This window comes from Microtus pennsylvanicus, chromosome 2 (assembly GCF_037038515.1).
Source record: "Microtus pennsylvanicus isolate mMicPen1 chromosome 2, mMicPen1.hap1, whole genome shotgun sequence".
In the NCBI taxonomy this organism is placed as follows: domain Eukaryota; kingdom Metazoa; phylum Chordata; class Mammalia; order Rodentia; family Cricetidae; genus Microtus; species Microtus pennsylvanicus.
This window is the reverse complement of record NC_134580.1, coordinates 90,374,945-90,398,576: the sequence shown is the minus strand read 5'-3', so window position 1 is coordinate 90,398,576 and position 23,632 is coordinate 90,374,945. Positions and strand designations below refer to the sequence as shown.

Sequence of the window (23,632 nt, the reverse complement as noted above, 5' to 3'; positions counted from 1 at the left end):
TTTGTGGAAACCAGAGTGTATGTCGAAGTAACAATCAGAGTAGCATAGTACTGTAACAAAAAACATTGAATATGTGTTTAAAATTTGTAAACGTAAGTCCTGACCCTGACACTTTATCCCACTTTAACTCTGGAGATTTATTTTTTTATAAGATATAAGTCCAGATCAAAAATATACAACATACACAGAATTTTACATCTTATAAGTGTTAATGGGATTGCTAAACATCTTCACACAAAAGAAGTACAAAATTAATGCTATGTATTGGTATATAATTTTAAAACCAATAACATATTTACCCTTACAGCCACGGAATGTTGATATCTAAGCAAAACCATAAGTGTAATAAAGTAAATGTTTTTTTAAAAAGCATCTCAATTGAGTAGGGAATGTCCATGATAAGTGTATAAAAAAAGCAAGACATATACAAGGAAGACATGAATTGTAAAAAAAAAAAAATCTACAAGAAAAAATAATAAAACTTCTATCATTGGTATAGCCATAACTTTAGATAGGATTTCAAAACTACAATATGGTGAAAGCACAAATAATGGAAGGAGAGTTTATATCACAAAACAAAAAGATACATAAATAAAATCAAGGACAAATAAAAGAATAATATGAACATTTATCTGTTATATTTAAGATAATCAAAATGCTAAATGCTCCCCTGAAAAAAATAAGCAATCTCAATTAAAATTCATGGGAAATAAAAATGAATGTCACTTCTAACATAGATGCCCAAATGCTATACAGAAAATGATTTATATTGGGGATGTTGTGATGGCTCAATGGAAAAGACCACCTGCTGCTTTTACAGAGGACCCATGTTCAATTCCCAGCACCCATAAAGTAGCCCATAGACTGTAATAACACCAGGGCCAGAGAATTGAATGTCCTCTTCTGACCTCAATGTAAATTGTACATACGTGATACACATATAGATATACAGACCAAACGATCATATGCATTAAAAACAAGAAAAATATTTAAAATTCTATATTAAATCATAAACCACAAGAGAAACACTAATCAAAACTGTAATGAAATCACAGTGTCACCTACCAAATAAAAAGTAACCAATCTTCTTCAAGAATAAGCTAAAAGTTCTGTTTTATGCATTCATGATGAGAATGATCATGTAGCAGCTGTATTGAATTATAGATGTTCCTCAAAATTTTAGCCTAGAATTGCCATATTTATCCATTATTTTAGCTTGGGTTTATCTTAAATAAACAAATTCATCATACCAAAGAGATACATGCTTTTATGTATTTATGACTGTACTATTTACAATAGGTGACATGTTGAAATAGCCAACATATAATACAATATTAGTCAAACAAATGAAAAAATTGAGCCATTTGCAGATAATGGATAAAAATGAAAGACCCTTTGTTAAAGGAAATGCCACAGAGAGAAAATATATACAACTTTTGATCATGTGTGGCAATGTTAAAAAAACTCAGTATTACTATATAATAGTAATCAATAGTGGTTTGAAAGTGAGAAAGTGGGAGGGTAGAAAGACTGAAACAGTATATCTAATACTTCTGCATGTATTCATAATCATAATACACCCATGAATGAATATAACTAATGTATGTCTGCCAAAATATTTTAATAATTTTATAAAAATAAATATAAATGAAATGGGTAAAAAAACCTTCATTTTGCCACCAGTGAAGCAAATACATGAAATAATAATTTGCAAAAGAGAGCAAGAACACACTATATGGATATTTTCTGTCACCTGAAGTGATTAGACATTGAAAACATCTAGAAAAGAGTTCATAGAATATATTCAGAAATACTGAAAAGCAAATCTACTAAAAGAAAATGTCTGAATGTAGAATTAAAAGGAGGAACCCCATTTGCCCCCTCTACCATATTTATGCTTGTGTTTCTTTAGGGGTACTATGCTGATAACTTTATTATTTTTCATTTTTTTCTTTTGCTATACAACTCAGAGTTTTTTCTCCTGATATTGAAATTCAGAAAATAAAAGAGCCCCACAAGTGGAAAATATCCCTTAATAGCTAAGCTACAATTTCTCCTCATTTCCTAACAAGTGATTTGAAACTGCCCACGCCAATGGATCAACTAAATTACTCCATGGTTTCTGAGTTTGTGCTTCTAGGACTCTCTAGTTCTTGGAAAACTAAAGTTTTTCTCATGCTGACGTTCTCTGCACTCTACTTAGGAATCATTGTGGGAAATCTCTTCATTGTCATTTTGGTAATTGCTGACTCACATTTACATTCACCTATGTACTTCCTGTTGGCCAACCTGTCTTTGAATGATGTGTGGGTTTCTTGTACCACAGTTCCCAAGATGATTTCAGATCTTCTGAAAGAACACAGAGTAATTTCTTTCCGCAGTTGTATGACTCAGATGTGTTTTATCCATGTTATGGGAGGAGTGGAGATGGTGCTGCTCATAGCCATGGCGTTTGACAGGTACACAGCCATCTGTAAGCCTCTGCGCTACTTGACCATCATGAGCCCTAAATTATGCATTTCATTTGTAATTGTTGGCTGGGTCACTGGTGTGGTCCATGCCCTGTCCCAGTTCTCTTTTGTTATAAACCTGCCTTTTTGTGGTCCTAACAAAATAGACAGCTTTTACTGTGACTTCCCCCGGATCATACAACTCGCATGCACTGATGGAGGCAAGTTTGAATTTATCATTGCTGCCAACAGTGGCTTCATGAGCATGGGGACCTTCTTCCTGCTTCTTCTCTCCTATATGTTCATTTTGATCACTGTCTGGAAAAGGTCTTCAGGAGACTTGTCCAAGGCACTTGTCACTCTGTCATCACACATCACCGTAGTTGTTCTTTTTTTTACTCCATGTATATTTCTCTATGTGTGGCCTTTCCCCACATCAGGAGTTGATAAATACCTGTTTATTGCTGACTTTGCTATCACACCTGCCCTGAATCCTATCATCTATACATTGAGGAACAAAGATATATGGGTATCAATCCAAAGATTATACAAAAGAGTTGGTTATGACAGACTTTGCTGAGTAAATCTCATGTGGGAGCTCTAAAAACATATGGACAACTGTATATTGTAAGGTTCCATTAAGGCACATATTACATAGCCTTGTAACCAACACATGTCACCTACCTCGCAGCATATTTCCTTTCCCACACACTATTAATGTGTTGCTTCTGTTCCTTTGAGAAATTATAATACATCACTATGTACTTTTCTTTAAAAAACCCTGTGGATAAATAAATGTGTTTTATAGATTTTTAAACAGTCTACAATGTTCAAAATTAAACATCAATTTTTGGGGGTAAATAAATGAATTATTACAATGAATGCTTCCATATTTAGGTCTTGTGTCTCTAGCTTTTCAGGTTGTATTGTCTCAAAAAGTACACAGAGTTAAAATTTGAAAGCAAAATCTTATTCAGAAGATGATTCAGAGTCATCAGTGGAGAAGCAATACATTAGTTGCCTCTACTGGTTCTTCCCTAAAGGTGACTATATAGATGTCATTTTTTTTTCAAATTGTTTCAGTTGTAAGATAAAGTATCCAGCATGGTTCTTCTTTTTGTAAATGTGCAGTTTTTAATATGTTCAATCTGTTTCCTAGAAAATGTCTAAGTGCAGTGTAGAAAACTTGGGAAAGTCATCAAGCAGAGTTGATGGTTAATACACTAAATTAGGTAACTACCAAGTAAACCGATGGTCATAATCTAAAGGCTATGTAATTTATAAAATTATATGTTAAATCATTCCACTTTAATCGTGTGGCACTACCTGTTACATAAGCAAGAAAAATTCTGTTCTCTGAAAATCTCCAATTCTCTATTTTGTATGAGTCCCTTAAAACTACTAACTGATAGTGGCCTTTCATTCATGTGCCTGGCCCAGCAAAGATATGGCCAGTATAGTAGTCTAAGGAACAGAATCGATACCATACCCTAGAAACTGAAATCATCTGACATCTACGGGGTTAAAAACTGACATTTGAATTTTATGTTAAAGTTCTAGATATAGCCCAAATACTATCTTTATACACATATATACAAATAAAATGATCCACAGAGTAAAACGATGAGCAATGGGGAAAAGGCATATTTGAGAAAAGGGCAATGAGATTGTTTTTCATTTGAAAGTGGATAAAATCTATTAACACTGCACACAATATAGCAGAAGTCCAAAAAAAAAAAAGAGGCTTTCATCTTACTGGGTAAAGGAGGGTATCTGTGTTGGGGTTGTTTTTTATTGTTACTGTTGCTTTGCTTTTTGTTTATATTAAATATAGATATTTTAGACCCTGAATGTTTTCCCTTCTTCTACTCCTTCCAGCTCCACTCTGCCTCTCCTCCCATCTGTGTCACACTAGAAAATGAGCAGTCACCTAGGGGACAATAATAAAATAATATAAGGTAAAACAAAAATGTACAAATTGGAATAGGGCAAAATGAACAAAGGAAAAGAACACAAGACACAAGAAACACGTATAGATGCAGAGACTTGGTGTTCATATTCAGGAATCACATAAAAGCACAAACCTGGAAGCCACTATATATATACATATATAAACTCTATAGGACAAAAATGAATGAATACATGAATAACAATATTGCTGTTTTAAAAAACATCTCTTCCATGACAAAAGACCTCCAGTGATGCAAGTGAGTTCATTTTCTGTTGGTCATTGACTGCTGGGTTTGCAGAGACTCCCTTGGATAAAGCTGCTTTCTCATTTGCAAATGCTTATCAATTGTAGATAGCTTCAGAGTTAAGGATGCTAGCTGCATCTAATTGCAGCCTTGTACAGGCTGCAAGTTTCTAAGGGGGTAAAGCGGTCTGAGCCACACACACACACACACACACACACACACACACACACACACACACACACAAATATCCTGGATATTATAATATTTGTACTTTGTGCCTGCAGTCTGTGTCTTCCAATATCTGGAATGGTCTTTCTTTTATTTTCAGGCTTTAAATACACCACCTATCCTCTCTGTTGTGTTTGAAATGTCACCGTTTTGAACTAAAGTCCTCAGAAAGAAGGGAAAAAATGTATCCCCATGTTAAAGACTCTTTAAAACTATGGATTGCTAAGATGACATGGTGGTTAAGAAAACTTCAGAACCCAGAATCCACACTGAGTTACTCACAAACACCTTTAACTCCAGCTTCAAGGAATCAGACCTAGGATACCTGCATACATACGTACAAACACACACATACACACCCTCTCTCACCCACATGCACACACATACACATAGACATTTACACAGACACACAAACACGCAGACATGGCCTTTGAGAGAAAATGATGCATGAATATCAGTATGGCCGTGATTAACAATAAAGAAGAACCAGATCTGTATTGCCCTGGTAGTACTAGGTTCTTTAGACACTGACATTGTCTTGAGTAGCTAGCTGCACAGAACACAGGCATTCACATAGCCTTTGGTGGTAATAGGAGTCCCAGATAGCAACTCAGATTCTGGTGGCTTTTGGGTCACAGACCCAGATATGTCCCAGTCATGGCCCTTTACAGAAAACTGGGACCAGACAACACCATAGTCCTTTGTGTAAGGAAATACAGGCCACCAAGTTTAGCCTGGACCCAGTGGCAGCTTGCCTTTGGATACCAACAGTGCCACAGGTTGTGGCCTAGACCCCAGTCATCTGTGTGTACTTCAGTGTTACCATGAGCCACAGTCATCAACATAGGTCTCAGCTGAACTAGGACCATGGACCCAGACATGGTTCCTGGTAGCATCTTGGGTCCAGATGTCACCATGACCCCAGGTAGCAGCACGGGCCACTCGGATTGTCATGACATTCATAGTAGTATCACCCTTGGAAACCCATTTGATCCCAGGTCAGAGCCCAGACCCATGGTATTGGCAAGGCCTTAGTTAGTGTCATTAGCCTTGGACATTATCACAGACACTGGCTGTGGCAGAGTCGTGGACCCAGACATGACCTTGGCAGCAGCTCTGGCAAAGTCATCATGTTTCTTGGTTGGCATCTAAAGGCCACTCATGAATATGACCCCAGTGGTGCCATGGCCATCAGATAACAAAGTGACCACAGGTGGTAGCCCAGACTCTGGACATTCTTGTTGTCATTGATATCAACATAGACTCCAGCTGCTGTAGGATCACATACCCTGACATGGCCCTTGGCAACAGACCAGCACCTGACATCATCCTGGTCCTTGGTGGCAAGCAGGCCACCAACATTAGCCTAGTCCTCAACATGCTCACTTCTTCAGATCTGCCACTTAGCATAACATTCAAGCCTGTCTACTTCTCTTTCTCTCCTATTTCTCCACCATATACTTGTTCATCTTCAGGCTGCTTTGTTATCAGGTGGCCCATGAATATAAACACCACTGTTAAAAACACTGATAACTTTAAGTATACAAATAAGTCATTTAACACAGTAGGCTCACTATTAACTATTTAACTAAATAAAATGAATCTGTATGTATGACAAACACAGGAACATTTACACTGTTGCATTCCTAACAGGTACAGATTTGATACAACCCTAATGTACTGAAGTGGGGAGTAGATAAATAGAAGTGCATACAATGGAATAAAAGTAGCAATATAAAATTATCAATTTAACATCATGGTTTAATCCAAAATTCAGAGAGAAGAAACCTTGAATCAAAAGGGAATATAACATGTGACTATGAAAATCAATGCCATATTAGCATCACACCTTAGATATTTATAACTTCTCAGATATGCATAAAAATGATGCACCATCTTATGATAAAAAGTTGGAGAAATGAATTCTTAAATTGTTGGCACAAATACATACCTGCAAATCCAATGTTGATAATCATCTGGAAGATTTCAACACTCTAAAAATTGAAGAAAATCATGTGTTTCAAGTAAATTTGTGCTAGATAGCTTAACATTGGGCAACATGCAAAGCTAATTCTAGTATCATTGTTTTCAAAATGCTTACTACTAGGTAAAGGCAATATATGTGATATACTGTGTGATGGATGAAATACATAATATTACATATAAAAATATATGGAACACATAGGGTTTATGGAATAAGTTCTATGCCAGGGAGACAGAGACCCACACTGGAGCACTGGACTGAGCTCCCAAGGTCCCAATGAGGAGCAGAAGGAGGGAGAACATGAGCAAAGAAGTCGGGACCACAAGGGGTGCACCCACCCACTGAGACAGTGGAGCTGACCTACTGGGAGCTCACCAAGGCCAGCTGGATTGTGACTGAAAAAGCATGGGTTAAAACTGGACTCTCTGAACATGGCAGACAATGAGGGCTGATGAGAAGCCAAGGACAATGGCACAGGGTTTTGATCCTATGCAATGTGCTGGCTTTGTGGGAGCCTAGCCAGTTTGGATGTTCACCTTCCTAGATATGGACAGACGGGGGAGGACCTAGGACTTACCACAGGGCAGGGAACCCTGACTGCTCTTTGGACTGGAGAGGGAGGGGGAGAGTAGTGGGAGGAGGGAGAGAAGGGTGGGAGGAGGGGGAGAAGGGTTGGAGGAGGGGGAGGGAAATGGGAGGCTAGGAGGAGGTGGAAACTTGTTTTTTGTTTTTTTTCTTCCTTTTCTCAAAAAAAAAATACCGAAGAAAAAAGTACATTTGTCAAAATCAATTATTAATGGTGTAATTCTTTTGTATTTTTTAGAGATCAATGATTGTGGTTAGCTATATATTCCTTTTATGTAATAAATTCTAATAGTATGGATATCTGAATGTATTTCACTATTTTTTTTTACTTCTATGACTGTCCTAAGCATACTACAATACTGAACTAAATTATTTAGAGATATCATCATTCCATGTAATACCATAACCTAAAAACAATAAAATTTCTTCAAACAACAAAAAAAAAGAGGGATATAATGTCATTGATGGATTTGGAGAACATTATGCTAAGTGAAAAGCCAGGTAGAAAGTAAAACTGTAAGGTGTGCTCTCACTTATATGCAAAGTTTTAAAAAGTTGAATAAATAGAAAAAGAGAAGAACTGTGGTCAATAATAGTATATCACAGAGAAAAAAAGAAGATATCTAAGTTCATAGTTTTATACATAGCAAACAATACTACAAAATTAATGCACTGTATTAAAGCAATAGTTAATTGATTGTTATGGTAAGTTGAAGAGATTTTAGGTGTTTTTTTAATGCATACACTGTGTCTATGTAAAATACTGATATGCAATATTACCATATATATGTAAATAAAAACAAAATAGTGATCAACTTAAGCATATACCATAAGTGAACTTAAAAATAAAAGCAAAATTATACAAATTCAAATAAGATTGTTTGCCTGAGTCCTTGGTGTGTTATGAATTGATCATATAGTGCCAAAAGAGAGTATGAGAGGAAATAAATCACTCCATTGGCATTTTCAGATGTCATGACAGTTGTCTAAATGTGTATGCACAACTGTAAAGCTACAAACAAGAGGAATTTTTCAATGTTCAAAAATATTATTTTATTTATGTGTGCGTACATGTGCACATGAATGTATGCTTACCTCTCTTCATGCAACAACACTTGTTCTCGGATTAGAAGACAATGTGATGGAGTCCAGTTTCTCCCTCCACTATGTGGGACCTAGTTAAGCCTAATGAATAAACTCAGGTTATCAGGCTTGGCAACAAAACACGTTACATGATAAGATAGCTAATTGGTCACAGCAGAATCACATTATTACAATGGGACACAGTTTCAGATTCAACCAGAATTTAGAGGTAACATTATCAATTTGTGTTGCAAGGAAGGCCCTATTGTTCTTCTCAGCCACCAGGCTTGCTTAGTCCTGAAGTAACCACACAGAAACTGTATTAATTAAATTACTGCTTGGCCCATTAGCTCTAGCCTCTTATTGGCTAACTCTTACACCTTGAGTTAACCCATTTTTTAAATTAATTATTTATTAAAGATTTCTGCCTCCTCCTTGCCACTGCCTCCCATTGCCCTCCCTCTCCCCCGGTCAAGTCCCCCTCCCTCATCAGCCCAAAGAGCAATCAAAGTTCCCTGCCCTGTGGGAAGTCCAAGGACCACCCACCTCCATCCAGGTCTAGTAAGGTGAGCATCCAAACTGCCTAGGCTCCCACAAAGCCAGTACGTGCAGTGGATCAAAAACCCATTGCCATTGTTCTTGAGTGAGGTAAGCCAGACCCAAAAAGAGGAACATGGGATGTTCTCACTCATATTTGGTTTCTAGCCATAAATAAAGGACATTGAGCCTATAATTCAGGATCCTAGAGAAACTAAATAAGAAGGAGAACCCAAAGAAAAACATATGTTAACCTTCATCAGGCGATGGAAGGAGACTGAGACAGAGTCCCACATTAGAGCACCGGATTGAAATCTCAAGGTCCAAATCAGGAGCAGAAGGAGAGAGAGCACGAGCAAAGAACTCAGGACCGCGAGGGGTGCACCCACACACTGAGTTAACCCATTTCTATTAATCTGTATATCATCATTTGTCGGTGGCTTACCGAAAAAGATTCAGCATGTCTGACTCTGGTGGCACCATGGTAGCTTTCCAACTCTGCTTTCTTCCTCCCAGAATTCAGTTCCATTTTCTCTGTCTACCTAAGTTCTGCCCCTATCAGGCCAAGGCAGTTTCTTTATTCATTAACCAATGAAGCAACACACAAACAGAAAAGACTCCTACACCCAACTTGGGAGGACCTGGTTGATGAAATTACTCCAGTAATGTAAGTACATCCCAAAGTGACTGTTTTACTGACATTTTTTTACTCATCTAGTAAGTTTTCAATATTAGCAGCATGTTTATTTTTTATCACTAGTGATTTTTAGAAAATTCCATTAGTGTTTTTAATTGTTCTATTATCTAAAAACATCATATGTTTACTTTTCCAAATAAAATTAGAGATTTATGGAAACATTAAGTAGTTTTATATGTTCACATAAAATAAACTTATCTAACATGAAAAGATATAAGACTCCACTGTAAAAGCATGCTGCGGTAGGCCACTCACATTATTCTAAAATTATCTTTTCTTAAAATTTTATTATTCAGCTATAATACAATGACATCCTAAAAATTGCAGGCAAATGGATGGAACTCAAAAATTCATATTTAGTGAGAAACCCAGACCCAGGCAGACAAACACAATATGTACTCACTCATAAGTGGATACTAGATATAAAGCAAAGGATAACCTGACTACAATCCACAGGTCCAGAGAAACTAGGTAACAAGGAGAATCATAAGAGAAACACATGGATCTCCCTGGTAAGGGGAAATTGATGAGATTTCTTGAGTAAACTTGGGGCAGGGGGTTGGTAGAGTGTATGGGATTGGTAAAGACATCATGTGAGAATAAGAGAGTCGAGTTGGGAAATGGATGAAGTGGGAGAGCAGTGAAAGAGATATCTTTATAGAGAGGACCATTATGGGGTTATGGTGAAACCTGGTGCTAGGGAAGTTCCTAGGAATCCGTAAGAATGACCCCAACTAAGACTCTTAGAAATAGTGGAGAGTGTGCCTGAACTGGCACACTGTAATCCAATTAGTGAATACCCTAACTGTTATCGCAGAACTTTCATCCAGTAACTGATGGAAGCAGATAGAGAGATGAGCAACAAACACCAGACTGAGATCAAGAGTCTTGTTGAAGAGACAGAGAACGGATTATATGAACAAGAGTGGTTAAGAGTATGAAGGGGAAAACCACAGAGAAAGTTGGCCAGAGCTCTTGGGAATTCATATACTCTTGACTAAACAGCTAGGGACCCTATATGGTATCTACCTAGTACCTATCCTTGTGACCAATAGTTGTATAGATTTGTCTGTTTGAGGGAGCCCCTGGCAGTGAAACCAGGATCTATCCCTGATGCAGCAGCTAGCTTTTTGGAGTACCTTCCATATGATGGGTTGCTTTGCTCAGTCTTCATGCAGGGGGAGGGTCTTGGTCCTGCCTCAACTTAATGTGTCAGTCTTTGTTGACTCCCTGTGGGAGGCTTTACCATTTCTGAGAAGTGGATGGGGGTGGATTGGATAGGAGAGAGAAGAAGGATGAGAGGGAGCAGGAATAGTGGTTGTCATGTAAAAATTAAAAAAAAAAAGATGTTACACAAGCCCAAGCTGTGTACCATGATATGACAATCTTCATGTGACAAAAACATGTTTTTCCATAGAGCCATATAAAGGATAGCTTAAATACTTAATTGAATAACAAGAGAAAGCAATAATGAGCAATCTAAGGTGAATTCACTCCTATCCTCTACAACTGAAAGAAGCATAAAAATTACACTGAAAGAACAATTCCATGTTTTAAAGAAATTGAGGACACAAGATTCTTTTGTCTTGGAGCATCCTCCCAAGATCTCAATATTCTCCTCACAGGACTCCATTTCTGAACTGTGTTTTGACAGGACATGACTCCCAGTGTTCTCTTAAGAACACACTTCCAGTGATCTCACTTCCTTCCCTCAGGCTATAAATCCTAAAGGCTTCATCACCTCCAGAACAGTGACCAAGCATTAGATTCATGGTTACAGTTGTGAAAGCAATTAATATTGCCTAATTATATATTTAAAATTGTCTAAGTGACCACATTTATATTTTGTATTTTTTCAGTCATTTTTTCTTAAAAGCTAATAATATACAATATTTTACAAAATGCTTAAAAGGCTATCATAGTAGAACCTATGAAGATAGTAATGCTGAGAGTTATGAAAACTCTGGAGTCTCAAATCAAGCAGTCTCAGAGTGCTTGGCTTTTCTAGCCAGCCAGCAGGGAGTTTCCCCCAAATCCAACCCCATCATCCACTGGCCCCACCAAATTATTAGCCACACTCCACTCCCAAGGTGGAAATCTGAAACACAGCTTGTTCCAATACTGAGGGGACTTAAGAAGTAAGTGAACAGTCATGCAGTGGGATACCCCAGTCATTAGAACCTCCACAGTGGAATAAAACCATGGGCCCTTCCACCAACTCTCTCAACTTTTCTAGTCACCCAGCAGGAGGGTTTCTTTCAGGCAGACTCCCCCAAAACCCAACCATGAATACTGAACCCTGTAGGCTACTAGCCCCATCCTGCCTAAGAGCTGAGAGCTTGCTACAATACTAAGAGGACCAAGAGCATACAACAAAACTATGGGGACCAAAAGAGAGGACCATGAGAGTAAACTAGGAGAGACAACCAAGAGATCAGGCTTATGGAGACCTCAGAGGCATTCTGAGACAGACATTGACAGTACAGTGTATACAAAAAAAAACCCCACAAACCACTCAGAGAGCCACTGCAAGGATTGAACCACAACACAAAGACACTGCTGGCCTCATTTGGAGAGAAGGGTAGGCACCAATGCAAGAATTCAACCAACAACCTAAAAAGCAGCATGGTAACACCAAAACCCAGTGATCACACAACTGGAAGACTTGATCATCCTAACCCAGAAGAAGCAGAAGAAAACAACTTTAAACATAACTTTATGAAAATAACGGAGACCATTAAAGAAGAAACAAAAATATCCCTTAAAGAAAGAGGAAAAGACAAAAAATTGGAAAAAATAATGAATCCTTCAAAGAAAACCAAGGGAAAAAAAATCAAACAGGTGAAGCAAACAGTTCAAGACTTGAAGACTGAAATAGAGGTAATAAAGAAACACAAACTAAAAGAATTCTGGATATGGAAAATCTGGGTAAATGAACAGAAACAATAGAGACAAGTATAATCAACAGAATATAATAGATAAAAGAAAGAAACTCAGGTGCTGAAATACTATAGAGGAAATAGACTCATTAGTCAAAGAAAACATTAAATCCAACAAATTCTTAACACAAAACATCTAGGAAATCTGGGACACCATGAAAAGTCGAAACTTAAGAATAATTGGTTAGGAGATGAAAAAGAACTCCAGCTTAAACACACAAAAAAATATATTCAACAAAATCATAGATCACTTTTTCGACCGAAAGAAGGATATCCCTATGAAGGTACAAGAAGCTTACAAAATGCCAAATACAAATACAATACAAAAAAAGTCCCTCACCAACAGCCCGCCTACACTTCCTGGTCATCCTACAGGGACTATACTGCCCGGTACCTCCTCTCTCTTCCTATCCCATCCAGCTTACATTCAGATATCCCCACCCCCTGTCTCCCTCCCCCCCTCCCTTCTTTGGTGGCAGAGAGCCTCCCTGCTCAGCCTGCTTGGGCGCTGGGTCCTAACCAAAAGCGGAGGGTAAAGGGGAGCTCGGTAGCTCCTTTGTCCCCATAGCCTGCCTGCAGCAAGCAGGGTGGGCCCTTTGTTTGTGAGCTAACCAAGCAGCAAGGAGATCCGATCTGGACACCAGGAGAAACATCACTGGGGAGTGACATCACTGGGAAGGTACATCAGTGGGCAAGAAGACCTGATCCTGTAAAAGAAGATCCATAGGAGAATATTGGGAGGAAGAGATGGGGAGACGCCAATGCAAGAATTCACCCAACAATCTGAAAAACAACACGAAACCACCAGAAGCAAGTGACCTCAAAACAGGAGGACATGAACACATTAATCAAGAAGAAGTAGAAAAAACTGACTTCATGAAAGTGATTGACACCATTAAACAGCATATAAAAAACGCCCTTATAGAAATGGATGAGAAGTATAACAGAAAGTTGGAGGAATTGAGTAAATCAGTGAATGATACCCTAGGAAACCAAGGAAAAACAATCAAGCAGATAATGGAAACAGTTCATGACTTGAAAACTGAAATGGAGACAAAGAAGAAAACACAAACAGAGGGCCGGCTGGACATGGAAAATCTAGGTAAACGAATAGAGACTACAGAAACGAGCATAACCAGCAGAATACAAGAGATAGAAGAAAAAACTCAGATTCTGAGGATAACATAGAGAAAATAAACGCACTGATCAAAGAAAACAGCAAGTGCAACAAACTCTCATCAGAAAACATTCAGGAAATATGGGACACAATAAAAAGACCAAACCTAAGAATAATTGGAGTAGAAGAAGGAGAAGTGCAGCTCAACGGTCCAGAAAATATACTTAATAAAATTATAGAAGAAAACTTTCCCAACCTGAAGAAGGATGTACCTATGAAGGTTCAAGAAGCATACAGAACACCAAATAGGCTGGATCAAAAAAAAAAAAAACATCCCCTCGCCATATAATAATCAAAACACAAAATATACAGAATAAAGAAAGAATATTAAGAGCTGCAAAGGAAAAGGGCCAAGTTATTTATAAAGGTAAACCTATCAGACTTACACCTGACTTCTCTATGGAAACCATGAAAGCCAGAAGGTCCTGGATAGATGTACTGCAAAAACTAAGAGACCATGGATGCAAGCCCAGACTACTATATCCAGCCAAGCTTTCATTCACTATAAATGGAGAAAACAAAATTTTCCAGGATAAAAACAAATTTAAGCAATACGTAGCCACAAATCCAGCCTTACAGAAAATAATAGAAGGAAAATCACTAACCAAGGAGTCCAACAAAGACCACAATAACTCAGACATCTAGAGACCCTTCACCAGCGCAACTCAAAGAAGGGAAACACACAAACCCTACTACTAAAAAAGTGACCGGAGTTAACAACCACTGGTCATTAATATCACTTAATGTCAATGGGCTCAACTCACCTATAAAAAGGCACAGGCTAAGAGATTGGATACGAAAACAGGATCCAACATTCTGCTGTCTACATGAAACACACCTCAACCACAAAGACAGGCACCTACTCAGAGTAAAGGGCTGGGAAAAGGCTTATCAAGCAAAATGGACCTAAGAAACAAGCAGGTGTGGCCATCCTAATTTCTAACAAAGTTGACTTCAAACTTAAATCAATCAGAAGAGATAGAGAGGGACATTTTATACTCATAACAGGAACAACTCATCAGGAAGAAGTCTCAATCCTGAATATCTATGCTCCTAATATAAAAGCACCAACGTACGTAAAAGAAACATTGCTAAAATTCAAGGCAGCCATCAAACCGCACACACTAATAGTAGGAGACTTCAACACTCCTCTCTCACCAATGGACAGGTCAATCAGACAGAAACCTAACAGAGAAATTAGAGAATTAATGGAGGTAATGAATCAAATGGACTTAACAGACATCTATAGATTATTCCACCCAAAGAGGAAAGAATATACCTTCTTCTCTGCAGCTCATGGAACCTTCTCGAAAATTGACCACATACTCGGTAACAAAGCTAACTTACACAGCTACAAAAAAATATTACTAACCACCTGTGTCTTATCAGACCATCATGGATTAAAGTTAGAATTCAACAATAATGCTACCCCCAGAAAGCCTACAAACTCATGGAAACTGAACAGTCAAGTACTAAACCATACCTGGATTAAGGAAGAAATAAAGAAAGAAATTAAAGTCTTCCTTGAATTCAATGAAAATAAAGAAACAACATGCTCAAACTTATGGGACACTATGAACGCAGTCCTAAGAGGAAAGTTCATAGCACTAAGTGCCCACTTAAAGAAAACATTGAACGCACATATTGGAGACTTAACAGCCCACCTGAAAGCTCTAGAAAAAAAAGAAGCAGACTCACCTAGGAGGAGTAGAAGACTGGAAATAATCAAACTGAGGGCAGAAATCAACAAAATAGAAACACAGAAAACAATCCAAAGAATCAATGAAACAAAAAGCTGGTTCCTGGAGAAAATCAACAAGATTGACAAACCCCTATCCAAACTAGTAAAACAGCAGAGAGAAAATTTGCAAATAAATAAGATCAGAAATGAAAAGGGGGACATAACCACAAACACAGAGGGAATTCAGAGAGTCAATAGATCTTACTACAAAAGCCTGTATACCACTAAACTGGAAAATGTAAAAGAAATGGACACTTTTTTAGATAAATACCATTTACCAAAATTAAACCAGGACCAGGTGAACGACTTAAATAGACCTGTTAGTCGCGAAGAATTAGACGCTGTTATCAAAAACCTCCCTACCAAAAAAAGCCCAGGGCCAGATGGTTTCAATGCGGAATTCTACCAGAACTTCCAAGAAGACCTAATACCTATACTCCTCAATGTATTCTACAATATAGAAACAGAAGGGTCATTACCAAATTCCTTTTATGAAGCTACAGTTACTCTGATACCAAAACCACACGAAGACTCAACCAGGAAAGAGAATTACAGGCCGATCTCACTCATGAATATCGACGCAAAAATCCTCAACAAAATACTGGCAAACCGAATCCAAGAACACATCCGAAAAATTATCCATTATGATCAAGTAGGCTTCATTCCTGAGATGCAGGGCTGGTTCAACATACGAAAATCTATCAATGTAATCCAGCATATAAATAAACTGAAAGAAAAAAAACCATATGATCATTTCATTAGATGCTGAAAAAGCATTTGACAAAATTCAACATCCATTTATCTTAAAAGTCTTGGAGATATTAGGGATACAAGGGTCATACCTAAATATAATAAAAGCTATATACAGCAAGCCTACAGCTAACATCAAATTAAACGGAGAGAAACTCAAAGCCATCCTGCTTAATTCAGGAACACGACAAGGCTGTCCACTTTCGCCATACCTCTTCAAGATAGTGCTGGAAGTTCTAGCAATAGCAATAAGACAACATAATGGGATCAAGGGGATTCGAATAGGAAAGGAAGAAGTTAAACTTTCATTATTTGCAGATGATATGATAGTGTACATAAGCGACCCCAAAAACTCCACCAAAGAACTTTTACAGCTGATAAACACCTTTAGTAATGTGGCAGGATACAAGATCAACTCCAAAAAATCAGTCGCCCTCTTATACGCAAAGGATATGGAAGCAGAGAGGGAAATCAGAGAAGCTTCTACATTCACGATAGCCACAAACAGCATAAAATATCTTGGGGGTAAATCTAACCAAGGAAGTGAAAGATCTATTCGACAAGAACTTTAAGGCATTGAAGAAAGAAATTGAAGAGGATACCAAAAAATGGATGGACATCCCTTGCTCTTGGATTGGGAGGATCAACATAGTAAAAATGGCAATTCTACCAAAGGCAATTTATAGATTCAATGCAATCCCCATCAAGATCCCATAAAAATTCTTCACAGATCTGGAGAGGACAATAATCAACTTTATATGGAAAAACAAAAAACCCAGGATAGCCAAAACTATCCTACACAATAAAGGATCTTCTGGAGGCATTACCATCCCTGACTTCAAACTCTATTACAGAGCTACAGTAATGAAAACAGGGTGGTACTGGCATAAAAACAGAGAAGTAGACCAATGGAATCGTATAGAAGACCCGGATTTTACCCCACAAACCTATGAACACTTCATTTTCGATAAAGGAGCTAAAAGTATACAATGGAAGAAAGAAAGCATCTTCAATAAAAGGTGCTGGCTTAACTGGATGTCAACCTGTAGAAGAATGAAAATAGACCCATATCTATCACCGTGCACAAAACTCAAGTCCAAGTGGATCAAAGACCTCAATATCAATCTGAACACACTGAACCTGATAGAAGAGAAAGTGGGAAATACCCTACAACAGATGGGCACAGGTGATCGCTTCTTAGGTATAACCCCAGAAGCAGAGACATTAAGGGCAACATTGAATAAATGGGACCTACTAAAACTGAGAAGCTTCTGTAAAGCAAAGGACACTGTCACTAAGACACAAAGGCAACCTACTGACTGGGAGAAGATCTTCACCAACCCTGCAACAGACAAAGGTCTGATCTCCAAAATATTTAGAGAACTCAAGAAACTAGACTTTAAAATGCTAATTAACCCAATTAAAAAATGGGGCACTGAACTGAACAGAGAATTCTCAACAGAAGAAGTTCAAATGGCCAAAAGACACTTAAGGTCGTGCTCAATTTCCTTAGCATTCAGGGAAATGCAAATCAAAACAATTTTGAGATATCATCTTACACCTGTCAGAATGGCTAAAGTCAAAAACACCAAGGATAGCCTTTGCTGGAGAGGCTGTGGAGGACGGGGTACCCTCATCCATTGCTGGTGGGAATGCAATCTTATGCAACCACTGTGGAAGTCAGTGTTTCGGTTTCTCAGGAAATTCGGGATCAACCTACCCCTGGACCCAGCAATACCACTCTTGGGAATTTACCCAAGAGATGCTCTATCACATGACAAAAGCAGTTCTGGATGTAGAACTTAGGCGTCTGGGGCATCTGCTCCTATCATGATGTCAGGGGGTCTTCCTTGATCAAACATTATTTTTCTTAATCCAGAATGAATTCAGAGCTTCTCATTTCCTGTGGAAACAAAAACAAAAATCTCTTCTCCAAAGTAACGTATCTTTTGACCTCAATTTTGTTGTCAAAGCATTTACAAAATATTTATGTTTTATTAATCCAGCAGCATTTATATTCAAATATTTAGCAGTTGTTGCTTCTTCCTCAGGTGTCAATCAATTCAAAGACAACATAATAACATACAGTATCCAGACTCTCTAGGCATATTCCATCTATACAAGGCTTTATTTTAAACTCTATTTCTTTTATTTATTTTTTTTTAATTTTTGGCTATTTGAGAGAGGGTTTCTCTGTGTATCTTTGGCTGTTCTGGAACTCCCTTTGTAGACCAGGCTGTTTTTGATTCACAGAGATCTGCCTGACTCTGTCTCCCAAGTGCTGGTATTAAACTTCTATACCACCACATCTTGGCAAAAAGGGGGTACAGGTGGACTGCATTCTGCCTATCCTAATAATTTACCTGATGCTCAATTTAAAATCAGTGAACTATTTATTTGGTATGGGAGATTTCAGTACATTGTAATATTCACTGTGACATGAGTATTAGTGATCATTCTTATCAAGATCTGCAGTGTAAAAGAACAAATGAGATGGAAAGAAATCCAGAATGTCCATTTGGAAGAGAAAAATACCACTGGAACACTTTAGACTACATACACGGCTTTGCTGAAAGATAAAAGGCGATTGAGGGTCCTGATAGGCATTAGAATAAAGGGAGGGATGCCCTTGAGAAAAGACCCTCCAATTGTATAACTATTTCCTCATCATTTAAAACCTTGCATGTTGGAGGGGAATTTCTTAAGGGAGGTTGTATATAGGGATATGAAACAAAAGGATGCCCTTTGTGGTCAAATATTAGATTTTCTATTTTAAAATATTAGATTTTATATTTACATTATGAGTCATAGTAATAGCAAAATTACAGTTAGAAGTACCAATGAAATAATATTATGTTTGTAGGTTACAACTTGAGGACTGCATTATTAAATATTGGCAGAATTAGGAAGGTTGAGATTCACTGTTCTAAGGGGAGGTAAAACACTACAGGGAAAGTCCTTAAGACAGAGCTAAACAACTCATATAGCTTCAGGAAGTCCCTAATGCTAAACAGACTCACAAGTACTCTTCAATCCACAAGAATATATAAACAGTAAGGTTATAGCATGTTGCTCAAACATAAGTAAGAAATTCTCTTAGACTATTCCTGATGCCTGGAAAAAGCAGACAGCAGCTAATTATCCCAAAGGAAGCAGAGAAGAAACCAAATCAAGATCAGTAAGCTAACAAGAAGAAGGTCAGATTCATTGAAGCAACTAGAGGATGCTCTTTAACCTATTAAGCTCTCTGTAGGTTTTGAGGTTTGCTCCAGGTTCCCAGCTGTCATACGACTTGATGTAGTTTTGGTGATGTAAGTCTTTTGAATCATTTCTGAATCATTTCTGCCCCTCTAAGTAACCTCCAACTGCCTCCCCCACACATTACAAAAATGATTTGATACATTGAATACCAATGCTTTAAGAATACAGATTTATTTTAAAGAGTTTTTATTCTCTCGTCATAGTGGATTGGATCATGAATTTAACAAAAAATCTCAAGCAATAACTTTTACTGTGTTGTCCAGGCAAATGATCAAAGAAGTTAGGAAAAGGTTTTAGAAGACTATGAAACCCCACTTAGGTATAAATATTAAATAAATATTTAAATAATTGTGTTACATTTTTCTATATTTTTTTTAAAAATGGGCATTATAATAACAATAAAAACAAAACAGGTATTAGTAGTTATTTTGATAAGTTCAATAACTCAGTATACATCAGATATCAAAATTAAGAAAATATTACCAGAGCCACATAATGATTCCTCATCAAATAGAACAGTCAATTTTCCAACAATTTCTTCTGCATCTGTTAATAGCTGACTCTTGGGAAAGGCAATATTTATAGAAGTCATAGTTCATATAGAAAATTTATAACATAGATATTGAACAGTATTCCCAGTTGTATTAAATGGTTGTTTCCCTGTTGATAAGTATGTGTGTGCCATTTCTTGTAATGATGAGTGGTGAATTAGAAAAGGAATAACTCTCCCTGTGTTTCTCATCCCTTACAACCGCTGAGTGTGGAATCAATGCCTGCTTGGGTAGGTACAGCCCCATTTTCTAATCTTCTAGTGTCATCTTGTACCCCTTGTTCTGTGTTTTTGTTCTTCGTAATCTACTTCTTTGTGTCTTTAGGTCTTTGCCAGCACGCCTTTCTCAAGTTCTTTTGTAACATTTGGGTTCTTTCCTCATAGTTGAAACTTAATTGGGAGAAATTAAAATATTCTTCAAATAAATAATATTTTAAATAAATATGTGTAGTATTTTGACTCTTCTTTCTCCTTTCATTCTAAATATAAAAGCATAAAATAAAAACAATATGTCATATATCTCAGAAATTAAATTATTGTTGCCAATATAAAAAGGTATAGAATAGTTTCCTATATATTACCAATTTTTATGATGGATAAAACTTATCTAGTACTTATTCTCTGTTAGGTATTGGTAATTTCAAATATATATGTGTATATATATTCTATACATTAACTTAGATTCATATTTTCTCATTTGAAAAAATACTATAATAATAGAACAACTCACACTGGAAAGAATAAATTGAAATAGTTATTTAGTTCCAACTACAGGAGGCTGTCACAATAACTTAGTGGGTAAGAGGCCTTTCACAAATTGTGGTTATGTACTTTTATATAATTTGAAATGTCTTTTCAACAATTTATTCATATTTTTGATAAAATTATCATTGCTTTAATAGAAGCTTAGGGAACTTTCTAAACCATTGCACAATAATATTGTCTTTCCTGCTCAACCGCTCCTTATATATTTAATCAAATTGCCTGCTATCCACCTTGTGTTCGTCCATCATATATATATATATATATATATATATACATTACTGTTCAGGAATTTAGAAGTTTATACATGAATTATTCGTCATGGAAATGATTGTTTCATGAGTCTGGTCTTGCTTTATTACTTTACTTTGAATTTTCAGTTTATATAGAGTATCAAATATATAAAAATAATATTTTAATATAATGTACACACTATGCTCTTTTATGCCTTATTTTGGGCAGACTATTAAAATCTTCTTATGTTTGCTTAAATTGTCTTGACATAATATTCCTTTGTTCTTAACTTTTAAGGTAGTCCTGTAATTTGGAACTTGATTACTGAAATTTAAATCTTGTCTTTCAAATTGCATTCTCTGAATTAGATTCTTGTCTATTTCAAGACATACTGTTGATCTATAACTCTAATCAATTTTTCTTTACATTTTAGTTTTAATATTTCACTTAAAATCCAAAGTTGACATTTAAAAATTACATTTAAATCACATTGAGTAAATTACTTCTAAATGCTTCATTTTGTCATAAATATAAATCTATAAATTGGTTTAAAAATTAGTAACCCATTGTTATATTCATGTCTTGTAACCATAGTGGAAAAGTCCTCTGAAATATTATGGCATTTCACCTAAGTTTTATTCAAAGGCTGCAGAATTTCAAATAGTTTCTCAATAAATACACCCAAGAATTAGGTTGAAAAAAATTACATTGATCTTGATAAATAGAGAGCTTTACAAACATTCTGTAGAATGATTTAAACATAGGAAGAAAAAATAAAATACTATCATTCATTTTAATCAAGATAAAAAAAACTAGAGAAATAGAGGCAAAAATGGCCTTGGAAGTCTACAGGAAGGAATTGATTAGATAATTATTTGGAAGTAAATACAGGAAATGAAAAACAACTAGTCTATAAAAATTTTGGTTCTGAAGTAAGGTAAATATTGCTTTATTTAATCTAACACACTTCTGCTCACATTCTGAGAAAATACTATTTCTATTGATGACAAATGGAAAAGTATATAACTGATAGATGTCAGAAAGCCAAATGTAGAAATGTATAGCAAAAAAGACCATGATAAAGATAATGATATTCTGCAACAGTCCCAAGAAAAGTATATTTAATATGATTACTACATAAGATATTGAGAGATATAGCTATTTTTTGTAAAACACATTGAATAAAGGAAAGTATCATAGTAGAATTAATAAAATTAGTGATGACATTACAAAGGAGACTTTGGAATGAACAGGATACTTAGTGCAAAGAATTCCAGAGCCTAACTATTTGTTTGTTTGTTTGTTTCCTTGCTTTGAATTTTGAGACAAAGACTCCAGTAGCCAAAGATGGCTTACAACTTACTATCTATCCCTGAATGATTTTCAATTGGTGATCCTTTGATGTTGCCCAAAAGCATCCATACCTATCATCTAGATATAACAGTAAAAGAAATAAAAGCAAACAAAACAGAACTATCGATTTAAAAAGAAGTCACTAGTCAGTAGATTAAGGAAAATAAAGATGAAATAAATTTTAGTCAATTAACTGTACTTGAACAAGAGTTTACCTTATAATTAAAGGGTCTGTCCTTGAAATGAAAGAATAATTAGGAGCATGGATTACCATATCTTTAGCTTTGGATACAAATCCTAATTCTGACATTTCATTACTCTAAATGTCAGTGTCTCTGTGTATAAAATGGATCTAATAAAACAAACTTAAAATTGTGTGAAGCTTATGTTAAATAAAGTGTTAAACATCGAGCCTTTCCCAGAATAAATGTTTAATACAACTTATTTATAAATGTTACCATTAATGATCATAGTTGACTTTTAGATGTACAGTCTATTATTGTAGGAAGTAAAACATAAATAAATCACTCCAAGCCTGTATTACTGTGAGTAGATACTGAAATGTGAATGACCTCAATCTGTGTATTTGTCTTTCACAGAAAACTGTTAAAAAAACACATATGACAGATACAGCAGGCAAAATGATTAGCTAGATATATTGATGTTCACAACACAGTAACAAAGGTGGGAAGGAATACTTTGCAAGTCATTGCCAAGTATTAATGTGAAAATAAAAATATTGTCTCCAGAGTAGGAGGGTTCATGTAAGGAGGAGTCATGGGAGCATAAAGTCAACTTTGAAAGTCAAAGCAAAACAAAACAGAACAAAAATATCTGGTTGTTAAAATAACAAAACAATGAAATTAGACCATTTTAAACCATTTAGTATGTTAGCAACTTTCCTGTATTTAATAATTTTCTATATTAAAGGGAGATCCTTATTTACCCCAGAAGCCTATGGTTCTCATACCTTAGTGTCATGCACACTACAACTAAAGAAATACACTGAGTTATACTGCTAGTTTTTAATCTCTTTTTTGATATTATCTTCCAATATCTTTATATGTGATATGTTGATCATTATATTTCCCTTCTCAAATGATATT

At 36.3% G+C, this 23,632-nt stretch overlaps 1 protein-coding gene across 1 annotated transcript; it reads left to right on the top strand.

Annotated features, from left to right (window-relative positions):
• The first annotated feature begins 2,094 nt into the window (after nt 1-2,094).
• LOC142844310 (olfactory receptor 4F21-like) lies at nt 2,095-3,030 on the top strand. The gene has a single exon (XM_075962643.1). It carries the CDS (start codon nt 2,095-2,097, stop codon nt 3,028-3,030), a length of 936 nt encoding a protein of 311 aa, XP_075818758.1.
• The last annotated feature ends 20,602 nt before the right edge of the window (nt 3,031-23,632 follow it).